This window comes from Peromyscus californicus, unplaced genomic scaffold (genome assembly GCF_007827085.1).
Source record: "Peromyscus californicus insignis strain IS unplaced genomic scaffold, ASM782708v3 Scaffold_7__1_contigs__length_154581171, whole genome shotgun sequence".
Classification (NCBI taxonomy): domain Eukaryota; kingdom Metazoa; phylum Chordata; class Mammalia; order Rodentia; family Cricetidae; genus Peromyscus; species Peromyscus californicus.
In genome coordinates, this window is record NW_026294595.1 from 106,659,104 (window position 1) to 106,682,292 (window position 23,189).

The window sequence follows — 23,189 nt, forward strand, 5'->3', positions numbered from 1 at the left end:
ACAGTCAGGACAAATCTCTGTCACCTGCCAGTCCCACAGCCGCTCAGACCCAACCAAGTAAACACAGAGACTTATATTGGTTACAAACTGTATGGCCGTGGCAGGCTTCTTGCTAACTGTTCTTATATCTTAAATTAATCCATTTCTATAAATCTATACCTTGCCACATGACTCGTGGCTTACCGGCATCTTCACATGATGCTAGTCATAGCGGCTGGCAGTGACTCTTTCTGCCTTCTTGTTCTTTCTTTTCTCCTCTCTGTTAGTCCTGCCTATACCTCCTGCCTAGCCACTGGCCAGTCAGTATTTTATTTATTGACCAATCAGAGCAACACATTTGCCATACAGAACATCCCACAGCAATTGTGTCTCCTCACAGCAATAAAAAAAGTAACTAAGACAACCAGACAAAGCATAGTGTCTGTTATTAAAGGTTTGTGAAGGGAAGGGGAGGGCCCATCCAGCAATGCAGGATTAGTTAACAGTGGCCTATAGTGTCTGCATGCAGCCACTTCCCAGGTGGCAGGGGAAGAGAGGAGATTCAGCCCTTTGTGAGAGGTAGGAGAAAAGAAAGACAGGAGATACCCGACTCTTGAGTTGGGGGTGGTGTGAGAATGGGTGTGGTTTGACCTGTGAGACAGTAGGACCCATGATCTAACACATACCAAGGTGGGTGTGCTTATTTGTTCTTAAATAAAGAATTCAATCTGCAAGGCATAGTTATAGATAGAACAAAACAAAACAAAACAAACAAAAAGCCCCACAGCTTTCACCTCAGAAGGAGCAAGAGATAATTTATTCTGGAGCCAAATCTGAGAGCTCATGACACAGCAGCACAAATTTAGGTTACCCCAAACACCACATTCCAGTGTGGTAACAACTTTATGACATTTTTATAGCGACAGAGTGAAGAACATTATAAATAACTTTCCAAATACCTTGGTGGAAACAGCAGATAGGCGGATTACAATCAAGCAGAGAAAACTTTGTTAAGGAATGGTATTATAAAATAATACACAGACAACCCATGAGACAAGGACAGGTAGCTTCTCTTAATTGGTATGAAAAGACCCCATTCCCTCTCGGGAGTGTGTGGTGGTATTTTACTTGTACTGAAATGTGATTTTAATTGTATGTTAATAAATAAAGTTGTCTGGGGGTCAGAGCTATTAGAGCCATAGCAAGTACGTGGCGGCGGTGGCGCACGCCTTTAAGGACCTGGAGGGCAGTACACTCAGGCAGTGACGAGGCAGTCACATGTTTGGGTTTACAACCAATGAGAAGGCAGAACAGCTAGACTATATAAAGACACACACACAGGAAGTAGCCCCCTTTCGGAGAGCTCTCTTGGCTGAAGAGGATCCCTGAACCAGGAAGGGTGAGGCTCTTAGCTCTGACCTCTTGGCTTTCTTCTCTGAATTGGCTCTGTGTTTCTTATTTAATAAGACCGTTGGTTACTTCTACAGGAGTGTGATTTACTCTCTCTCTCTCTCTCTCTCTCTCTCTCTCTCTCTCTCTCTCTCTCTCTCTCTTTTCTCTCTCTTGTTCTCGTGGAAGATCCACCTCAACTCCCCTCCTCTATCTCTTTCCCCAAACCCACTCCTTCAAAGCCCGCCAAACATGACTCCTCCCCCAGAGATGCTCAAGACCACTCCCACAGGGTATTTAAGCTGCATCCCAGAAAACAGACACGTGGTTTTCCAATCTCTCCTCCCCACCTCCTCTCTGGGGGGCTGGAGAATCACCTGGAAATGCTTTACCTATTAAACTGGGGCTTTTTCTAATTCGGTCTGATTTGGTCTGATTTGGATTGCTGTGTCAGTGGAGAGGCTTATCTGGGTGCAAAAAACCTTTCCTCTCTCTCTCTCTCTCTCTCTCTCTCTCTCTCTCTCCCCCCCCCCCCCCCCCCGTGTGTGTGTGTGTGTGTGTGTGTGTGTGTGTCTGTCTGTCTGTCTGTCTCTCTGTGTGTCTCTGTCTGTCTGTCTCTCTTCTTTCTGTGTCTCTCTGTGTCTCTGTAAGTCTCTGTCTCTCTCTCTGTGTCTCTCCCCCCACATCCCTGCTGTATTTTCTGCCTATGTTCTGTCTACAGTGTATATTCTTTATTAGACCTTTCATAGCAATTCTAATCTGTAGATACTTTTAGCCCTGCACTTTGGACTTTTCCCTCCTGCCACAACAGGAAATATTGTCTTTGTTTCCTTAAATAAATCATTATTTCCCTATAAGGAGATCAGCACTTTGCATAGTGAGAAGACTACTACTCAAAAGCTTCAGTGGCCTTGGATCTGAGCTGGGTATTTCAGGCAGCATTTGGTGGTGCTTCATGGTAAGATGGAGTTCACAGACAGAAGTGTGAGTGCTGAGATTCCTAAGCAGCCACTGTTCTAAAGAGACATTAAATATTCCTCTTTCCTGCCAAACACTGTAAAACCTTTGTTTGCAACAAGGAATTCAAATCCACCACCCAGTGAAGCCTTCATGCAAATGTTTTAAACCCCCCCCCCCCCCACACACACACACACACACACTACCAGGTAAAGCTTTTGTTTACACCAAGGCCCTACTTCATTTTCAGATCGGAAGTGACTTAGGTGCCCCACCTCTTCCCTTCGCATCCTTTGTACTGCTTCTTTGAAAACGAGCCAATTCTGCTGGGCGGTGGTGGCACAGGGCTCTAATCCCAGCACTTGGGAGGCAGAGGTAGGTGGATCTCTGTGAGGTCAGCCTGGTTTACAAAGTGAGTTGTAGGACAGCAGGGTACACAGAGAAACCCTGTTTCGAAAAAACAAGATAAAACAAAACAAAAATAACAACAACAACAAAAATCCAACCAACTAAAAAACCAGCCAATTGTGAAAGACTATGAGGTCAAACCCCAGGCAATGGGGAAAAGACAGGGGATTCCTGTGCTTGTTCTGATTTTGTGAGTAGTCACTCTTCTGTTCAGAAATAAAGTTTCGCCTTGTTGAGATACTTTAACTAAAGCAGTGGTCTCCCTCTTTGCAACCAAGAACTCATTTCTAACACCATGAAGTTGTACAGTGTGACCTTGGTGATCACTGCCAGACATTCCTCAGATTCATTATGCATTTGACTTTGAATGTGGTGGTCTTTGAAAGGTCTCAAGTTTGGGGCCCATGGGAGGGAGACACTGAGGCAGACTGTCCCCTGGGGTAGGAGGTTTGCTAGAAGAGATGTTGACTCCGTGAATAGACTGACAGCAGCAGGAGAGCTCAGACCCCTGAGGCAGAGGGGCCAAGCCCTTCTCAGGGATCTGAGGAAAGGGAAGAGCAATGTGGTTAGACTGACTCCCCAGCAGGTGGCCGGGGAAGGGAGGGAAGGGAATGGGTCTCCTGTTAGAAAGGAAAGACTCTGAGGATGTGGAAGAAGGGAGGGGAGGGACACGTCAGTGGAAATAGACCCACTGTGGGTGGCAGAATGGGCCACTACCATAGCCCTCTACCATCCTGGAGTCTGAAAATCCAGATGCCGTAAACTTCCTTGGGAAAGTAGGGATGGCACCTGACGTTCTCCGGGAATGTGGCACCAGGGGAATCGGCTAGTGGGTTAGAGAGTCGAGGATGTGTAAGAGGGTTTCCATTTCTTTTACAGAAGAAAAAGGTGGTTTCTGTGGTCACGGCCTTAGCAGCAATCTAATCTGGATTCTACACGTACATGACCTCGTGTGGGATGGTAATCCACAATTTAAAAAGCTAGGCTCTAAATAGTGAAGAGACAATAAACTAAAAGAACAGAAGGCATAAAAGTAGAAGGAGCTGAACAAACGAGCCTTTGTTGATGAAAATCTTTGAATTTTTGCTTGTGAGTATATTGTATGTGGTGTTGTGACGTTTTCATGTTCACTGTACACTGAGTTTGCCCCACTTACCTCCCCTCTCCTGTCAGTCCCCCTTTCTCTAGAAAGGTCCACTGTGTTTCATATCAGTTATACATACATGATTTCATGTGTCTGTTTAAAATCTAGGAGGCACAGACGAGAGAAAACATGACTTTTTTTCACGTATTTTCTTGCAAAAGACTAAAGTTCATTATGACTGAAGAAGCTTCATTTGTGTGTGTGTGTGTGTGTGTGTGTGTGTGTGTGTGTGTGTGTGTGTGTGTTTATCAATTTTTTTCTTGTCTATCCGTCTGTTGCTGGGCACCTAGGTTAGTTTCATAACCTAGGAATTGTGAACAGTACTGCAGTGAACAATTGTTCCTGGGCTATATTGATATGGAGGCCTTGGGTAAACACTCAGGGGTGGGACATCTGGGCTGTGTGCCGCTGCTCTGCTTGGGCTATCCCCTGCCCTAAAGCACTCCATGTGGCACAAAAATGTGGCTCTGGAGTCTCCCCTGACATCAGGTATGGTGATCTCTCCAACAGTGTTCTCTTTGCCCAAGGTTACTTTGTCTATCTGAGGTCTTTGGTGCTTCTGTATGAATTTTAAGATTGTTTGTTCTATTTCTGTGAAGAAATTTTGAGGATTCCATTAATCTTTAGATTGCTTTTGGCAGAATGGCCGTTTCCACAATATTAATTATTCTACTCCATGAGCCCTGATGGCAATGCTGAGCACAGGTTCATACATTTCCTGGCCATTTGACAAACCAGGTTAGTCACAAGCAATAATGAATGGGGTATATGAAGGAATCTGTTGATGTCACGGAAATCTCCATCCTGAAAGTGAGTCACCATTTCTGAGGTAACTCTTCTCGGCCAGAAATGCTAATAGCACCACTGAACTGCTTCTGGATATGCTCTGGGCTGCTCAGCAGTAAACACTGTGTGATTTTTAATGGATCCTTGGTGAGCTTTGCAAATTTTAATTTGCTTCATTTTCATCAATTTTCTACTTCCTTTTAATATAGTGGTCTGTGCGCGTGCGTGCATTTGTGTAGAGGCCAGAATGAAGTTGAGCATCTTCTGCCATTGCTCCCCATAGTTTTTGAGACAAGGTCTGTAATATATTATATCCATAATTGTCATGTGCCATCTGTACTTGCTGAGAGCTGGCTCTGAGAACAAGCAGCCATATTTACTTCAAATGTCCTCCAGGACTCCTTGTCCTGGGGCAGCCCAGCTCCTGGCTCTGTAACAAGGCGATAGGAAAACAGCACGTGCCCTTGAGAGCAGCTAGAAGGTGAACCATTTCCACAGAGGTTACTGTTTATCTCACGGTATAAAATGTCCCGTGTCAGGACCTGGAGGCCTGCAGCTCACTCAGGGAGAGTCTGGGTCTGCTCAGGACTCACCATCGTGATGTCCAGCCTGGTTATTTAGCAACAATTCCCTAGTCATTTCTACTGGATGTTGTGAGCACTCCCTTGTTGTAAGCACATGATGTGAGGATGTTTTACAGTCTTCTGCCTGCCGTTTGTGCTCTGATTTTTTGCTTACTGTCCATTTAATAAACCCATCCGTTGAAAACCAAAGTAGAGCTGTAGTAGATCATTCTCCATTCAGAACAAGGTCTCTCGCTGAGCCTGCAGTTCATAGATTCCACTAAGTGGGCTGGCCAATGAGCTCCAGAGATTGCCTGTCTCCAATCCCACCCCCCCACCCCACCCCCCCCCGCCCCACCCCCACCTCCCCATCCCGCTGACTGAGGTTATAGGCACTTCCCCAGCATCCTGGTGTGATTGCTCGGGATCTAAACTCAGGTCCTCATGCCTGCAGGACAGGCACTTAACAGGTAAGCCAGTTTCAGGCCTAGGGTGTGGTCGTTCAAGCTTACCCAGCACTATTCGCTAGGAAAGAGCTGAGCAACGCAGCCTTCACAACCCCAAACATAACACATTCGTCAAGACTCTGTTAACAAAGCTTTGCGATGCTCTCATGCTTCCTGGATCTTCAGAAAATGGATGCCATGAAAGCTATCACAAGCAAGAACTTCTGCCGCTTATAAGAAGTCTGTACCCCTCTGTACCCCCACTCTCACCTCTCAGCTTACACAGAAGCTGTTAGCTGTAAGAATCCAAGCAAATTTCCTTTTATCACTACATGTTTAAAGCAACATACTGTCTGTAAGAACAACCCACAAAGCTAACCCGGCTGCTGTTGTAAATTCTGAGGAGGCTTTGTTCCTGTCTTTCCATGAACATTACACAATGACATGAGAGAATTTATCTCATGTACCTTCCAAGAGATGCCTTTGTTTCTGGAAACACGCAGACATGGCATCCGGTCTTTATATATGCCTTATTTTCTCACATCCTTTCTCTGGTACTCTGGGAAGGAAAGGTGAGACCCCTGCTCTACCAAGGCCACTCTAAGCATTTTTAGAGCACAGTTCAAACACTAAAGCAAGTGACATTACTGACAGAATTCCCGTTGCTGGGAATCTTCCAGAAGCTGATAGGTTTCATCGTCTCGATGGTCTAAAGGAGCATATGCATCCTGAATCAGCCACCAATACAGGAAACAAATCTTCATTCTACTGTTCTAGAGACTCAGAGTTGCAACACCACGAAGTTGATCAAGTATTTATTAATTTGTACTCCATAAAGAATGGCACATAGGGTTATAAGAAATACTTGATCACATACAACCAAAAATATTCGGAATGGTTGTGTGTGGGGGTCATTTATCCCAGAAATTCAGAAAGTATCTGGAAATATTTAAAGAGATCTGTGCAGCTGGCATAACCAAATTACTCACACTGTCCCCCAGACGCTGATCATAGACACTGAACAGGGCAGTCTCTGGGCTCCTTGCCGCATCTCTGACAGGCCTCTCTCAGTTACCTGAAGATGACACCATTCTTGATGAACAGCATTTTGTTGCCATGGAAGATCTGCCAGGATCTGCTTTCTCGTAGTTGGCATTCACGGAGAAAAGAAAGTGTGACCCTGTAGGTCACATGGGGACCAGCTCCCAAATTTACCTAGTGGTCAGTTCGCTTGTTGTCTACTGCCTGTAACACAGTTGGCTCCCTCAGTGGGGCACATGCCTCACTTAAACAGATTTGCCACACTGTCACCAAGGCTACCTCCAGGTGTCCAGGGACACTGCTGTGTACTGCCTCCTGGCTGGCTGAGTCCTCCGTAGTTTCTTAGAAACCGTGTAGACTCCAGAGCACAGCTGTGCTGAAGCAAAGCAGATTTCCCTTTTGAGTTTGTTACAAATTCCATCTTGTAAAAGTTGGAAGCTGCTTTGAGCCAAATTAGGTGGTTTGTGTGATCATAAATACAAGTGGGTAACTTTTTCAGTTTGCAACTTGGAGTGACATTAACAGTATGACATATGACACAGATGTGTTTTGAGCATTAGTGTAGTTCAGATAATTTCAAATTGTTGACAGTTCCTGACCGTGGTGGTTTGAATGGGAATGGCCCCCAGGGACTCATTCATAGGCTCGAATGTTTGCCCCCAGTTGACGGAACTGTTTGGAAGGATTAGGAGATGCGGCCTTGTTGGATAAAGTGTGTCACTAGGGTGGGCTTTGCAGTTTCAAAAGACTCATACCATTCCCAGTGTGCACTCTCCTTCCTGTTTGTGGATGAAGATGTAAGCTCTTAGCCGGTCCCACCACCATGCCTTTGCTCCACCAACATGGACTCTAACCCTCTGGAACAATAAGCCAAATTAAACAATGTCTTCTCTAAGTTGACTTAGTCATGGTGTCTTATCACAGCAATAGAAAAGTAATTAATACCCTGACTATGGAGACTTCTGTTACCAAATCCTTTTGTTTTAAGGTTGCCATTTGTATTTCTCAGGTGTTTGAGTTTTTGTTTGTTTCCTTAAACATTTATTAGAAATGTGAAAAAGTTTTTTTTTTTATAAAATCACTTGTTAACACGATTCTTCATTGTAACTAGCAGTAAAGAAAAACTTAAAATATGTATCTAAGAAAAAACGATGAACAGAAACAAAAGCAAAGTTAAAACCTGAGCAATCTACTGCCAGACATATTCCAAACAAAAGAACACCTATTTATACAAATGTTTGCGACAGTTTTCATTATGATATTCCAAAACTAAAAATGACACAAATGTTCTTCAAAGAGTGATGGTCTTTGCATTTAGTGGCACTTGAGAGTCTGAAACAGGAAGATAGCAAGTTCAAGGCCTGCCTGGCCTCCAAATTGGCTCAAAGCCTGCCCTGGCAATTTAGTGAGACCTGTCTCAAAACTAAAAAGAGGGCTCAGAATTCAGCTCACTGGTAGAGCATTTGCCTAACGTGGGCAAAGCCTTAGGTTTAACGGTCAGTTCTACAACAATACAAAACCACAATGAAATATTAAACGGCAAGCACACTTTGGGATATTCAACAATAAGAAGAACTAAACTGCGGATGCACATAAAAATTTGGTCTAGATAGCCTGTGCTCCGACCTAGCCCGGTAAGTGACGCTCTCACCCTCACCAAAGAAGCTTCTTTTTGCAGCAGCTGGAGACCTGTGGTGGTTTGGAAGAAAATGGCCCCCAAAGGGAGTGGCACTATGAGGAGGCGTGGCTTTGTCGGAGTAGGCATGGTCTGATTAGAGGAAGTGTGTCACTGTGGAGGCAGGCTTTGAGGTCTCATTTATGCTCAAGCCATGCCCAGTGAGACAGACCACTTCCTGTTGCCTGTGAGTCGAGATGTAGGGACTCTCAGCTCCTGCTATGACACTACGTCCTCCTGCATGCTGCCTTGCTTCCTGCCATGATGATAATGGACAAATCCTCTGAACTGTGAGTGAGCCACCACAAGTAAATGTCTTCCTTTATAACGGTTGCCACGGTCATGGTGTCTCTTCATAGCAATAGCAACCCTAATTAAGACAAGACCATTACAAAACAACAAACCACAATTAGTCAAAATACAGAGAACAACTGACCATGGGGAGTCCATCCCCAGTTGATAACTCTACAACTCCTGCACCCAAGGCTCAGGGAACATCTCAGGAGAGGAGACAGAAAGATTGCAAGAACCAGAGAACCAGGAAGTCTGCTTTGCCATCGTGCCTTCTAGCTGTGAGAGGGAAGTTAAACCCATGAAATCTCAACAACATAGGTGCCCAAACAAGACCTGGACAATTCTAACAACTGGCATCTCATCACAAATGGGGAAATCTCATGAGACCCTCACCTAGATGAAGAGCATAAGCAGTTATAACTATGGAGTGAGGGAGAATCAGTCTTCCCCAGGAATGAATGCCCTGTTTGGTTCCCAACACTGAGTGGTCAGCCCTAGAAACATACACACAGGTAAGCCAACACTGTATGGACTCAACAGGTAGTACTTATACGACTATTCACTTATATGTGTATGTAACAACAATGGTTAAAGAAGAGACCATGAAAGGGGGTGGGAGGTGGGGAGAGGCACGGGAGCGATAGGAAAGAGGAGAGGAGTGAAATGATGTAATTATATTTTAGTTAAATTATTTAAATTCTTCAAAAAAAAGAATTTGGACTAATGTCAAGAAATTTATACTAAAATGAAGAAAGCCAATAACAAAAGTATGCCTGCTAAGTAATTCCACCAATATAGCACTTATGAAATAGCATAATTATAGAGATACAGAACAGACTGGGAGTTGCCAAGGGTTAGGTAGGAATGGAAACTAGGGAAGGGATATGTCTCGGGAGGAAGTTACATGAGGAGTCTTGCGGTGGTGATACAGCTGAGTCTCCTGAGACTGCACACAGAGCACATAGCTGTTTGCACCGAGCTGCCAATATCTGTACACTCCGATGAGTGCATGGGTAGCTGGTGCCTTTCATACCGTTAAAGGCATTGCACCCAGTCAGAGTTCCCAGACTGAAGATGGCACACCCTCTAGTGTACTTGATAAAAATGCCGACTGCTCACTCAGCCCAGCCCAGCCATCTGAAGAGAATCTACATACGGCGAGAGAAACTTGCAGATGAAGGGAAATCTTACATCTCAAGTTTTTCAGGATGCTAGATCTTAGAGATTCAGCATACTACTTCAGCAGACCACAAAGTATGACCACAAAGATGAACATTTTCTGTACCCTAGTGTCACCCAGAACCTTGAAAGAAGTGCAAAGTCTCATTCCTAGACACCGAGTAAGAGACCCAAGACCGGATGCAGCCGCCTTGAGCTCAACAAGTCTCCCAGGGGATCCTGATGCCCACTCGATTGTGCAGCTACTATTCCCGTGGGTAATCCACCAGCACTGGTGAAACCAAGACTTCAGTTTGTACTTTATACTACCCCTCTGAAAGAGACTCCGACAAAGCATAGCACTGACTGCTCATCAGGGCCCTCTTCTCCAAGCTAGTTGTAACTCACGTTAATACATTCTGCCTCAAAGAAGCTTTCAATAGGAGAGGACATAGAAATCCTTCAAAGCCCACTGTCCCAGGTCACTGAGTCACACAAGTGTCTGTAAAAGATATAATTTCCCATAAATACCAAACTCTAAAGGGTTGTGTGTTCCCATTAGGCCCGGCCTAATGAGCGCTCTAAATAAAAGGAAATGTGATTATTTCCAGAGCTACCTCAAGCCTTCATCCTCTGCCCAGAAGTGATGCTGGGAGAAGTGAAATTCATTTAAGTCAGTAGCGCCTGAAGCACTTCACCAAGCAGGTCCCAGATGCAAACCCCGCTAAGTATAACTAATAATGCTAATAACATCTCCTTCATCTTGCCTTTATCTCTGGGCCTGGGAGGATCAAACCTGATAGACACAGCTTCAAAGGCATCTCCCGTCCTGGATCTGGGCATGAGTGTGTTCCAACAAGTCTCTCCAACCTCCGTTCCCACATTCCCAGAAGTTAGAGGTTCCAACTCATCTGAAGCGGTAGTTGAGCCTTTCAGCCCATGATTGCCTTTAATAAGCTTAGTGGCACTAACTCCAACAGCACCAGCAGCAAAGAAACGAGTTTTCAGGAGCCATGTGTTCTGTCGCTTTGCCTTCCTCCATCCCGACAAGTGCTTAGAATACTTTCATGAATGAAATCAAATCTTTGACTTGTCAAGACAGCTTTAAAAATAACCAGAGGCTGTGGACAGCATGGTAACACAGGGCTGTGGTAAAGCAGAGACTGTGCTTACTCTGGGGAAATGGTGAGGCCTCACTGTCAGTGGCAGAGAAGAGGGAAGAATCTGCAGCCCAGAGGGTGCAGCCCTGCGGCTCACACTGGCTCTGGAGCTGCTGACCGGAAACTAGGTCACTGCAAAGAAAGCTCCAAGTTACAGTCGCAGGAAAGAAGAGGCCATGTTAGGGAGTGCACACGTAGGCCACGGGTAGAAGTCTGGGCAGTGCCAATCAGCCCTGTGGATTTGGTCCAGCTGCTAGAGACAGGCTTGAGGATAGGACTTCTGGCCTCGGAGTAGAGCAGGAAGAGCTGAGCAGGCCCTGCTCTGAGTTGATGGAGGAAGTGAGCTGCAATCCACCCCGCCATGAACCACAACCCACAGTGAAGAAGGTAGACACGGCCCAGGTTCTTTCCACCCAAAACCTCTATCAAGTGTGGGATTCCCACTCAAGAGTGTTTAGCTTGGAGAATCCTTTGGCCCCTCTCAGTCCAGACTAACCAGCAGAGACTTAATGAAAATTTCTAGGAAGTGGAGGCCTAAGAAATGTTGGTTTAAGGACACCTCAATTCCACAGATTGTTCTGAAGCTTGGAACAGGTAACAGGAGCTCTAAGGAGAAAAGGGCAGCATGAAGGTGTTGTACCCAGAGTCCCCCAAAGACCACCAAGAGACCGAATCTGATTCAAAAGCAAAGAGTCTTCTTAGTTTTATGAGTGAACTCAGGACTCTCCATCCATCTGATGCAGCAGCAGAGCAGGAGAGACCCCGAGTAGCAATGGGGCAGGGTTTTTAAAGCAAGGGGACCTTGGGGTCTACAGACTACATAGGAACAGCCTCAGGATTGGTTTATGCGAGTGGCAATCATGTTAGTAACTTTTAATTGGCTAGGGTTAGTTGGGGGGTCACAGTTACCATTTTTGGGCAGGCCTGGACAAGTCCCAGGCTTTGTCCTTGAGCTGCCATGGAGACTGACTGTGGGGGCTGCTCAGTGGCCCAGGCTCTGTCCTTGACTCGTTCACGTAGCTCTAAGTTGGTGAGGGGTCCCAGACAGTAAACAACTGGCTGAACCTTGAGTGGTCAGAGTACACACAGAAAGGAAGCTATGTCTTTTGTTCATGGCCATCCCTGAAACTTGCTCAAGTCTCAGGAAACTGAAATTGGGGCCTGATCTCTGAGAGAAGACTTAGCAGCCTGTTATGGCATCTGCTTGGTCCTTTAAAAGGGAGGTAAGGTATGGAGTGGCATCCACACCATCGAAATATTGCAATTTGTTCAATCCCATCCTTTTACATCTGCATATCCCAATTGGCTGCACACTCCAACCAATCAGTGGTTCTTAACCTTCCTAACGCTGTGACCCTTTAATATAGTTCTTCATATTGTGGTGACCCTCAACCATAAAATTATTTTTGTTGCTACTTTATAACTGTAATTTTGATACTGTTATGCATTGTAATGCAAATATCTGTATTTTCTGATGATCATGGGAGACCCCTATGAAAGAGTCATTTGACCCCCCAAGAGGGTCGTGACTCACAGGCTGAGAACCACTGATTTAGAAAGCTTTACAATTCTCAGTATCCTGCCTCCCTGAACACGATTACATCAGAATCTCGAGGGATAGGCGTACACATTGCTGATTTTCAAAGCTCCCTAGTGACTTTGGTATCTATCCTTGAATAGAACCATGGCTACTTTAATTCTTCCTTCATAAAATGCAAACCAGTAGAAGCATGTCCCCTGGCACTGGCTAGAAATGCAGAATCCCTGGGCCAGCCCGGCCCTGCCCTACAGACGAGAATCCAGATTCGCATAAGCTCCCTTCCCTGAGGTAAGTTTGAGAAGTATAGGTTTTGGTTGGTTATTAGTTGGTTTGGTTTGGTTTGGTTTGGTTTGGTTTGGTTTCTTCAGACAGGATCTCACATAACCCTGCCTGTCCTGAAACTCAGTATGTAGCAAAAGATGACCTTGAGTTTCTGATTCTCTTCTCTTAGTTTCCCAACTGGTGAGGTTAGAGGCTTGTATGATCATGCCCTGCTAAGAAGCACAGTTCTAAGGACACTGAGAATAGTGAGTCATACCCTTGAACTCACCTGGGGTGCTTTAAAAATATATATATTGGTGTCTGGGGCCTGGTCTGAAGCAATGTTTTGTGCCCAGAACCAACATGAAGAGAAGGAGACCCAGAATGGTGGAGGTGGGAAAACCCAGGCGGTCGATAAGCCCCTCGGTGCAGGTGACTGTGATAAGGCCAAGGCACAACCTTGTAACTCACCCACTCAGTAGAGAGACATGGGAGGAAGAGGTCTGGTTACCAAGATACCAGCCCCTCAACCCAAGAGAAGCAGAAGAGGGTGGCCAGTAGATGTGAAGTTGGTAAGAATGAGACATATTTTCATAGTCACCCTCCAAACCCCTTGATAGTTCACTATGACCATGGGAGCTGAGCCTTTTAACAAGTTCCCAGGAGATCTGCTCCTGCTGCTGTGGTGGTGGCTGTGGCTGCTGCTGCTATGGGTCCCGGGGCTGTTGAGACACTCACCAGTCGAACAATGAATGAATTTTAACAGAGAGGCTTTATTAGCTACTGGCCAGGACCACACCCAAGACTCCAGAGTCTCAAAGTATGTCCTCAGCTACTGTTAGTCTGAGGTTTATAAAGGCAAAAACCACAAGGTCACAGTTTGGGCGTCAAGTTAGTAGACTTGTGCAGGCACAGCTTAACTTTTGTGACAGAAGTCTTGCAGATGCCTCAGTTACCTTGAGCAAGCAAGCATTTTCATACAGAAGCAGAACCAGCAGTTAGCCTTGTGACCCATTACCTTGTAAGAACAGTAGAGGCAGTTAAACATTTTTATAAGACTAGGCAGTTTTTAAGACTAGCCCAAATATTCCAAGAAGTCATCCATCTTGGGTAAGCTAGCTGACAGGGTACAGTTTGCAAAATGTTTATGAGCTAGAGCAGTTGCACGGCAGTTTCTGAATTTTAAACACAAAGTTAATCATCACATTCTCCCTTTGAGTTGTGTCCTGGGTGAAATCCTTGACTCTGTGGTGGGTGCCTGTTTATACTGGGACCTAATAGCCATTACTATAGTAGTACCCAAGTATAAATTTATTTATCTGGTTAAGGCATTGATGTTGTAGGGGCCAACAGTAATCAGCAAGAGCAGGAGGGCTGAGGGCCCTGCAAACGTCTGACAGCAGAGTTGCTAGCCAGGAGAAACCTGAGAATGAGAATGGGAGCCGTTTGTCTCCCCCTTTTAGGGCCTTCTCCCTTTCTGCCAGGTTTTTCTGGAGCAGAGCTGAGTTATCTCTAATGATTCCCAAATGGTTCGCATAGGAATAACAATTCTCCCCTAAAACCATACAATAACCTCCTTGCTCTGCATAGAGCGGGTCCCATGCGGTAGAACCACCTCAGCTAATAAACCCACCTGTTTTTCTAGCTTAGCAATAGATTTTTTTTTCTAATATGGATAGATCTTGGGTTATTTGACATCCTATGCTTTTGAAGTTAATATCAGCCATCGCTGTTCCTGTGCTGCCAGGAGCAGCTTCTGCTGTAGCAAAGCTTGAGAGGTATGAGGAGGGGAGTCACACATTGGTTGGTTCGTTGGTTGGTTAGTTGGTTGGTTGGTTGGGTTTTTTCCCCTGCACAGGGGGACTGGAAGAGTCTGTGAATATAAGTGCTCTATCTCTGCTGGATCATCCTAAATATACATTCTGGGGAACAGAGACACCAAGATAAAGAATTTGGGGGCTTGACGCATATGCCAGATAGGCAAGTATGCATGGGTGTAATCCATCAGTCCAGATGAGCCAAACCGTTTCTGCCAGGTGGTGAAGGAAGAAATGAGCACCTGGCAATGTGGTTGCCAAAAGCCGAGAGATATTTATGATGAATCTGCATTTATTCTTAAAGGGGGATTTGAACATATTATAGCTCTTTGAGTCAAAATGGGTCCCCTCACCTTGAATTCGATCTGGGTTAAGATATTTGATGGTTGGGGCTGGAGAGTTGATGGTCAGAGCTGGAGAGATGGTTGGAGCTGGAGAGATGGCTCAGTGGTTAAGAGCAAGGGCTGCTCTTCCAGAGGTCTTGAGTTCAATTCCCAGCAACCACATGGTGGCTCACAACCATCTATAATGGGATCTGATGCCCTCTTCTGGCATAAAGTTATACATGCAGACAGAGCACTCATACGTAAAAATAAATTTAAAAAAAGAAATTTAATGGTCAAGTGGAAAGACTCCCATGGACAGTTGGCAAAGGGAGTGATTGAAATGGGGTTCTGATATATAGTGAATCCTACATAGTGTGAGGGCTTGGGAAGATATAGAACCAACAATCAGACATAACATTTGGATTAGCAACATTCATGAGCAAGTGTATGGTATTAAAATTGTCATTAGGGGTTCAAAGAAGGCCAGCGGAGTAGGGCTAGTGGTAGGAGAGAGAGAAAGGTGGTGGTGACAGGAAGTGATGTCAGCTGGTGAGCCCCACCAACAGGGCCAGGGCAGGTATAGCAGCTGGTTTCGTTATAGCATTCAAATAAAGGAATTCTAAGGTGTGAACTCGGCTAAAGCTCTATAGATGAATATCTTAGTCTTCCCATCAAAGGCTGCATCCTTCTCATTATGTCTATAGACAAAACCCACAACCCCTTTTTTCCATCTAATATCCCAAGGGTCAGGGATTAAGTAGTTGACCTTAGTATGCCAATCAACTGAGGTGAGTTTGGATGGATTTTCTCCTCCCCATCTGGTCCAAGTACTATGATATTTGCAGTTCCAGTGTGGACATCCTCCATAATTTGGGTCCTTACAGTCGGGCCGAGTTTGCTCATACATAAAACAGACATATATAGGAGAGGACATAGCATTGTAGAAGTCATTTATACATTTCCCTTGGCAGGTGTCCCTTATATCAAAAGTGAGGCTTATAGCACTTGCACATCCTGTGACCGGACAGAAGGTAGAGCCTATGGTCTTGTTGTGATTTTCCAGGGCAATTACATGGAACTTCCATGCCTTAGGGGCTGGTTTGGTTTGTATAAGAGCCCGGGGAGCTGGGCGTTTCCCATTTGGGTTCCCGGAAAGAACAGAAGGGAATATAGCCAGACAAAACAACAGCACTAAATTAAACCCCATGTCCCTCTTATCTTCAGTGGATCTTCGCAGGTCTTGATGACAATCTACTTTTCTTTAGCTAGCCTGTCGTTCCCAGTGGCACACTTGACCTGAGAGTGATGTGGCCAGGTGTGGGATGCTGGATGCAGTGGAGGTGATCAGGATGACGAGGTGTGGTGGCTTCCAGCAGGGTCCCAGTGCCTCAGCTCAGTGTCTCTTGTCCACACCTTCTCTCCAGGCTGGAAGCGGTGTGGATGAGGTGGTGGACTTCAGAAAGCAGCCTGAAGTGAGGAGGCCACAGTGTCCTGAGTCAGCTGCAGAGCCTGTACAGACTGAAACAGCTGATGGTTAGGAATTTCAGTGGCTAGTTCCATTTGAGGGAGGATGGGAGGGGGTCTCCCAAAGAGGATTTCAAATGGAGTTAAACCTTGTACATAAGGAGTGCTTGGATCCCTAAGAAGGGCAAAGGGAAGGAGCCCCACCCATCTTTTGACAGTCTCCAAAGTTGATTTAGTCAAGGTCTGATTTGGCCTCTCTATTTGTCCTGAACTTTGTGGATGGTAAGCACAATGTAATTTCCAATTGGTCCCAGAACAGCAGAAGTGCACTCAGTAACCCTGGATGAACAACGGCAATCCAAACCTAGGCATTATCTCATCCTTTTCAAAATGTGTTTCTGCCCTTAGTTTGTGGAGCAGGTCACATCCCAACAGAGGTACAGACACTCAGCCATGGCTAGGAAAGAGAGGCTCAGAGTCCCCTTTCCCAGGCCCACAGTTCTTTGGGGGTCCAAGAACAGATTTGTGAACCAGTAGCTCCTTGTACTACAGTCGGTTTCTTATTCATTGGCCCACCTGCCTGCTTTAAAACCAAGTAAGTGGCTCCCATATCCACAAGGAAATTGATGGGAATCTGCCCCCCAGCACACACGCACACACTTTCAGAGTAATCCTGGGCTCCGGGGGAGGGGTGGCTAAGCCCAGACCCTGTCAGTCTGTGTCTAACTGGAACATAAATGCAGACCTTTGCTTTTGGTTTGGACATTCGTTTCTCCAATGGCTGGCTTCTTTCCAGTGAGAGCATTCATTCCTTTTGGGGCACTTGCCTTTCCAATGGCCGGTTTCTCTTTCCTTAAGGGAGCGCCTCTCCCAGCATCTGCTCCCCTTGGCCTTTGTCCTTCTTTCATAAACCTTGGATGCTGAAGTTCTGCTCCCTGTTAAGGTGCCACCATAATCTTAGCTAATTGCTTAGTCTGCCTGTCCTCCAGGGTGTCCCTGTTGTTTCCCTGGGAGGCAATCTCACCCAGCTCTGACAGTACCTTGCCTCCTTCAGAGCCCTCTGTTTGCTGAGTCTTTCTCCCAATGTCTGGTGCTAATTGAGAAACAAAAGCTATATTGATAACCCTCTGGTTTTCTGGGACCTCCCAGTCAATCGATAAACGTCTAGGAGGTGCTCCAGAGAAGCAGATGACCAATCATCGAACCCTGAGTTATCTGACCTACCTTAGACAAATTTGGGGGGCACTTAGCTGCGGCCCAGAGACGCCCCCCTCCAACAGAGTGTGGTGAAAGAGGTTAAAAGACTCCCTATCTTCGTGGGAATTTGGATCCCAATCTGGCTGTCAGGAAGGAAAGACTTCTTCACATTGTCACCAGATCAGTAGTCAATCTTCCATCATTTCCCAAGACCTGCTTTTGAGTTTCTCATCAGAGTCCCTCTCCTCTGTGGCAAAGAGGGTTTGAAGTAGCTACTGACGGTCTGCTCAAGTCAGTCAGTGTGTGTAAAACACCATTTCTAGCAGAGAGATTAAGCTTTGGGGTTTTTCTGAGAAAGAGAGATTTGGGAGCTTCCAGTTACACAGATCACTAGTAGAGAAGAGGGCACAGACCGGAACTGACCGATGGCCCCTCCTGCCTTCTTCATCCTGCATGGTTCCCCATGTTGGGGTTTCTCTAAAGGGGAGGATAGCTAGAGGTGGAGATCTGGGAGAAGTGTATGAGGGGGCGGAGGGCAGCACAAGTGAAATGTCCTGCATTGGGCAACCTAGGGACTACAGGATGTGTCCCTGAGGGGGAGAAAATGGGGACTATCACAACCTCCTCAGTGAGAGTAGGCAGAGATGAGGTGCCTGAGAGACAGTCGCAGGGGGACCAGAGGCCAGAGTCAGAGACAGTGAATGATGGGCAGACCGGTTGGTATGAGCAGGACTCACAAGTGCCTCTGGCCGCAGATTCCTCTTCCTGCCTAGTGCCCCAGGCATGCAGGGTAGGGGGCACATCTTTTCTTCTGGTGGGGCTGGTAGAACTAGAGGCTGAAATTTGTCCAGCCCCTTGGTCTTATTGATTTTCTGAAACAAAAATGGTGCCTTTAAAGGAAAGATTTGGCTGGTACTTTCTCATCAAGGATGGAGATTCCTCTACCAGGAACCTCCAGGCCAGAAGGTAGGGGAGCTGGCTGAATGTCCTGGTTTACTAAAGACCACATGCACTCTGTAAATAAGAGAAAATTTGAAGGAGCCTTCACCGGGCTAGCCTACCTGAAATGAAGGCCAATCAAGGAAACAAAAGGCCATTAGTTTTCCTATATAGACCTGTTCTCCGAACTCCTTGGCTTTTCTCTACAAGTCCTTAAAATGAGACTTCATAAGATCTAAGGGGGTTCTTGGGGGTGAAGACTTTTTGTCCCATCTTTTCAATTTCTTCAAGAATGAGAAATGACCCAAAAAACAACCCACACAACACAAAACAGACTGACAGTGTTCTCCAACTTGGTGACCAACCTCTGCTTCTGGAAAACTCCCAGAACCAAACAACGAGGGAACAAAAGTGTCCCAGTGGTTCCCCCCGGCTTGGGAATCAATGCCGGACCAGCTTTCCCAGAAGTCTCACAGATGAGTGCCACAAACAGAAGGTTACCTCTCTGAGGGCTTCAGATGCCCCTTTTCGACAATCCAGGTGTTGAGAATCTGTCAATGGCTCCCTCCAAATGCTGAGTTTATCCGAATTTCTCAGCTCCCGGTCCACCAGAGATCTTCAGGGTCCGAAGACTCCTCAGTGAGATCTAGGCGTTGAAGACTATTGACTCCAATGGTTACTCTGGGGTTTATAAAGGCAAAAACCACAAGGTTGCAGTTTTGGGGTCAAGTTAGCACACATCCTGCCTACGTGCAGGCACAGCTTAACTTTTGTGACAGATGTCTTGCAGATGCCTCAGTTATCTTGAGCAAGCAAGCATTTTCACACAGAAACAGAACCAGCGGTTTGACTTGTGACCCATTACCTTGTAAGAACAGTAGAGGCAGTTAAACATTTTTATAAGACTAGGCAGTTTTTAAGACTAGCCCAAATATTCCAAGAAGTCATCCATCTTGGGTAAGTTAGCTGACAGGGTACAGTTTACAAAAAGCTGACAAGCTAGAGCAGTTGTATAGAGGTTTCTTAATTCTAAACATAGTGTTGACCGACACGCTGCCGGCACCTCACATGGATCGTATAGTAAGGTCTGTTAAAGGCAGCAGCCCCATGACCCATCCCTCAAAGTTACTGCTGGAAATAGCAGGATCTGCTGCTGTGATAGAAGGGACTGTGAAAATGGCGGGTGGGTATGCTAAATCTTTGCTGTGCCTTGTGGCCTTGAGAATAGCAATGGTTAAGAAACCACATCCCACACTCTGCCCCTTTGTGCTTGAGAAACGACTTACTACAAAGGACTCCTCTGTTCCTGTGACTTGGATAAGATTCCAGCTCTCCTCTTGTCATCTAGACAAGGCCAAAAGGACCACCAAGTTCCCATTTGTAGCCTCATAAACGATTTACTAACCTGGGCATGGTGCCTCACACCTGGAACCCCTGCACTCCAGAGTCTGAGGCAGGAGGATTATGAATTCAAGGTTAGCCTGAGCTATATAGCAAGACTGTCTGAAAAGAAAAAAGAAAGAAAAAGAGATGAAATAAATGATTTCTGGAGCTGTTTGTCTCTTCGATCATTCAGAACACGATTCTTGCTAGCCGGACTTCATTTAAGGTTCTCACCTCCCCAACAGGTCTCTGAGATTTGGTCTACCTTCAACAGGAGAAGCACACCATCCCCCTGATGAAAGGGTACCCTAAGACGCGGCATACTCAGACACTGCAGGTCATGCTGATGAGAACAGGAGATAGGGACTGGTTAGGAAGAGTCAAGGGCAAGGACTCAGAACATTAACAATTCTAACTCTTATAACACCCTTGGTTTTGTCCTGACTGGAGGCCAGGCAAGTCAGAGGAGGGCTCAGATTCCTTACTGGCTTCTCATAAGTGAGCTGGCCTGCCTGGAGGTTGTATACAAAGTGTGACCCAAACTCTAGTTCAGACACTAAGACCTGGACAACTTTGGAATTGGTCTTCTAAGTTTTCATGATGGAAGTGAGTTATAGAGATTCCCCATTGCCCAGTTTCAGGCCATCTCCTGAATGATTTTAGAGTCTTAATTCTTGAGGTGGGAATGTTACAATAGTCTTAGAAGCCATTAAAGCTATCAGGGCTCTATAAGAGGCCCATTAAAGGCAAGTTATTTCTTCCCTATAAAAAGAATGGAATCTATCTCTGGACCTAGGTGGAGACATGACATTCTGATCTGCTCCAAAGATTAGAACATGACTTATATTGTCTTTTCCCTGAAGAGTTAATCTATCTGGGTTTGTCAATCACCTGGCTAAGAGACCAACCCTTGAGAAGTGATTAATTGAAAACCATGCTAAGAAGAGGGAGGAATAATTATCCCCTTAATAAGATAATGTCCTTACTCTTCCTGGAAGCCCACCTCTATGCAGTCACCTCCAGAGCTTCCACAGCTAGCTCTCAGCCTGAAAGTCTACTGCTTGACCTTCTTGTTTTTTCTCTTTTCTTTCAGATACTGGCTGAAGCCTGGGCATGCTTTGCCAAATCCTGGGGGCCTCCTCACTCTGTTTCTCAGAGCCTCCCTCCTCTTTGTGCCTGGTAGCTGCTCCTCCACCTCCAATGTTACTCACCCTGCCTGCTTTCTATCACACTCCCCCTTAACAACTGCTGAAATTTATGGCTTGCCTGTGCTACTTTTACCTTAATCACTAATGAAATTGTCCACAAGCTTCCTTCCAAGTCTGCTTCTTTCCAAGTCTGTCTAAATTCTATTATTAATGAAATTAAGAGCCCAAGAGGAATACCTCCCCACTTACAACAGCCTCCTTCACCCCACCCCCACCCCTTCCTCTCCCAGTTCTTCCTAGCAGTAATGGTTCACTCTTCCCTGTAAAAAACAAAACCCTTTTTGCCTAATATTTGAACTGTCCTTCTGACCTCAGTCCTGATACTTCTTTAATGATGCTTTCAAATACAGCATCTTCAGCGCGTCAGGATTTTGGATGGGAGCAGAGGAGCTGTGATGGGGTGACAAAGTGAACAGGTCCTCTTGGGGGCAGCACGTTCTGAGGGAGGACACGGTACAGAAGGTGAAGAGCGGCTCTGAAGAGTGTGATGGGATCTGCCCAGAGTCAGCCAGGAAGAAGGGGCTGAGGCTCCAGGGAAGTATGCCATTTGAGAACTGGTGGCCCCACTGGGCGTCGTTTCCAGTGTTCCCAGCCTCTGCTTTCCACCTCCATAGGTTGTATACCACCCCAATGTTGGCCAGATACCAAGGATGGCAATCTGCCTTGAGCCTGCACCACCTGCCACCTCGGCAGACTCTTTCCTGTAGCAACAGACCCCCTTCCTCCTGCACCCACAACCTCTTCCTATAGACGAGCTCTGTCTCAGACATGCAAACTTCTCCCCCACCTTAAAACAATGCTATCCTTGACCTCAAGTCCCAAGGGCTGTCCATTTCTTACTTACAGACAGACACACACAGAGAGACAGAGAGCGAGCGAGCAGAGAGACAGAGAGACACCGAGTTAAGAGTGCCCTGTACCCCCTTGCCTGCCAGCCAACGTGTCCCACCATGCCCCACACATTCCTCGTGGTTGAATACTCTCCTCTGCAAGCTTTCCTCTGTGGTGTTTTCAGCCATTACATTTTGTGTTCCTCTTCTTCTCTGGCTTCTCTTTCTGACACTTCTCTGGTCCCCCCTTCTCCTGACTAGTGATACTATCATCCTCTCTCTCTCTCTCTCTCTCTCTCTCTCTCTCTCTCTCTCTCTCTCTCTCGTTGCTCGTTGTTCTGACAATGCTGGACGTGAATTCGCAGCCCAGCTCTAGCATAAAAGCATCACAAGTGTGGGTATGAGAGAGAATGTCACCGGTAGCCATGTGGGGTGGATCGTCACTGTTACCATTCATGCTCTCAGGGGGATGGGAAGAGGGAGAGGAGGAGAAGGATTCTTTTAGTGTTTCTCAGAGGCCATAACATGTCTCATGAGCCTCAAAGGGGTCTGCGGTTCTCAACCCCTTAATAGGATCTCAGCCCCTTCTAAAGGAAAAGTAGACATCAGCTTCCTAAGGCTTCTTTGCCCTGGACCCAAGCAGCCTGCCCTCTGTTCTACAACATAATCTGCTGCTAATCTCTAGCTAGGGCACTGGGTAAAGCAGTTTTTAAATCCCAGCCCCTGGGCTCATGGCATTTGAGATATATAAATATGTTGCCATGGTGATGCGGTGACAGAATAATTACCAGATCCTTCTGGAGCAAAGCTGCTTTAACTACGTGGAACCCCAGGATGGGGTGGGTGTGGGTGGTCACCACTCCACCCAGCAACAGTTGGGGCCATTGGACCCCCTGGATGGGGCTGGAGAGAGGCAAAGCAGCAGCCACCACCTCTATCCTAAGTCAAAATTCCCCGGGGCTTCCGGAATCAGTCATGCTTCTAGAAAATGGAAATATATATAATTTTAAATGACAAAGAACCCAAGAGTCAATGAGATCCTGTGCAAAATGATCAAAGCTGGAGGAATCACAATACCTGGTTTCAAAACATACAAAACATGGGATTTCCGACTGATAAGATACCTGTGTCATCCTTGTATTTATTTCTTATTTTTTGTATTTACTTTATCTTATGTGTATGAGTACTCTGTGAGTATGTATGTGCACTATGCGCATGTCTGGT

General features: G+C 46.0%; 1 protein-coding gene and 1 long non-coding RNA gene across 2 annotated transcripts; one reads left to right on the forward strand and one right to left on the reverse strand.

Moving 5' to 3' along the window:
* The first annotated feature begins 1,335 nt into the window (after positions 1 to 1,335).
* On the forward strand, positions 1,336 to 21,240 carry LOC128102181 (uncharacterized). The gene is made up of 2 exons (XR_008215341.1): positions 1,336 to 1,378; positions 21,021 to 21,240. It is a non-coding gene; the product is annotated as an uncharacterized LOC128102181 (long non-coding RNA).
* On the reverse strand, positions 13,555 to 20,733 carry LOC128102180 (putative endogenous retrovirus group FC1 Env polyprotein). The gene is made up of 3 exons (XM_052725735.1): positions 19,950 to 20,733; positions 19,046 to 19,225; positions 13,555 to 16,462 (listed from the first exon to the last, which is right to left on the reverse strand). Exon 3 carries the CDS (start codon positions 16,149 to 16,151, stop codon positions 15,564 to 15,566), a length of 588 nt encoding a protein of 195 aa, XP_052581695.1. The 5' UTR covers positions 16,152 to 16,462; positions 19,046 to 19,225; positions 19,950 to 20,733; the 3' UTR covers positions 13,555 to 15,563.
* Positions 21,241 to 23,189: the final 1,949 nt, after the last annotated feature.

Bases quoted from the DNA above. Each gene is read 5' to 3' on its own strand.
- LOC128102180 (XM_052725735.1), bottom strand. From the start codon at position 16,151: ATGGGGTTTAATTTAGTGCTGTTGTTTTGTCTGGCTATATTCCCTTCT.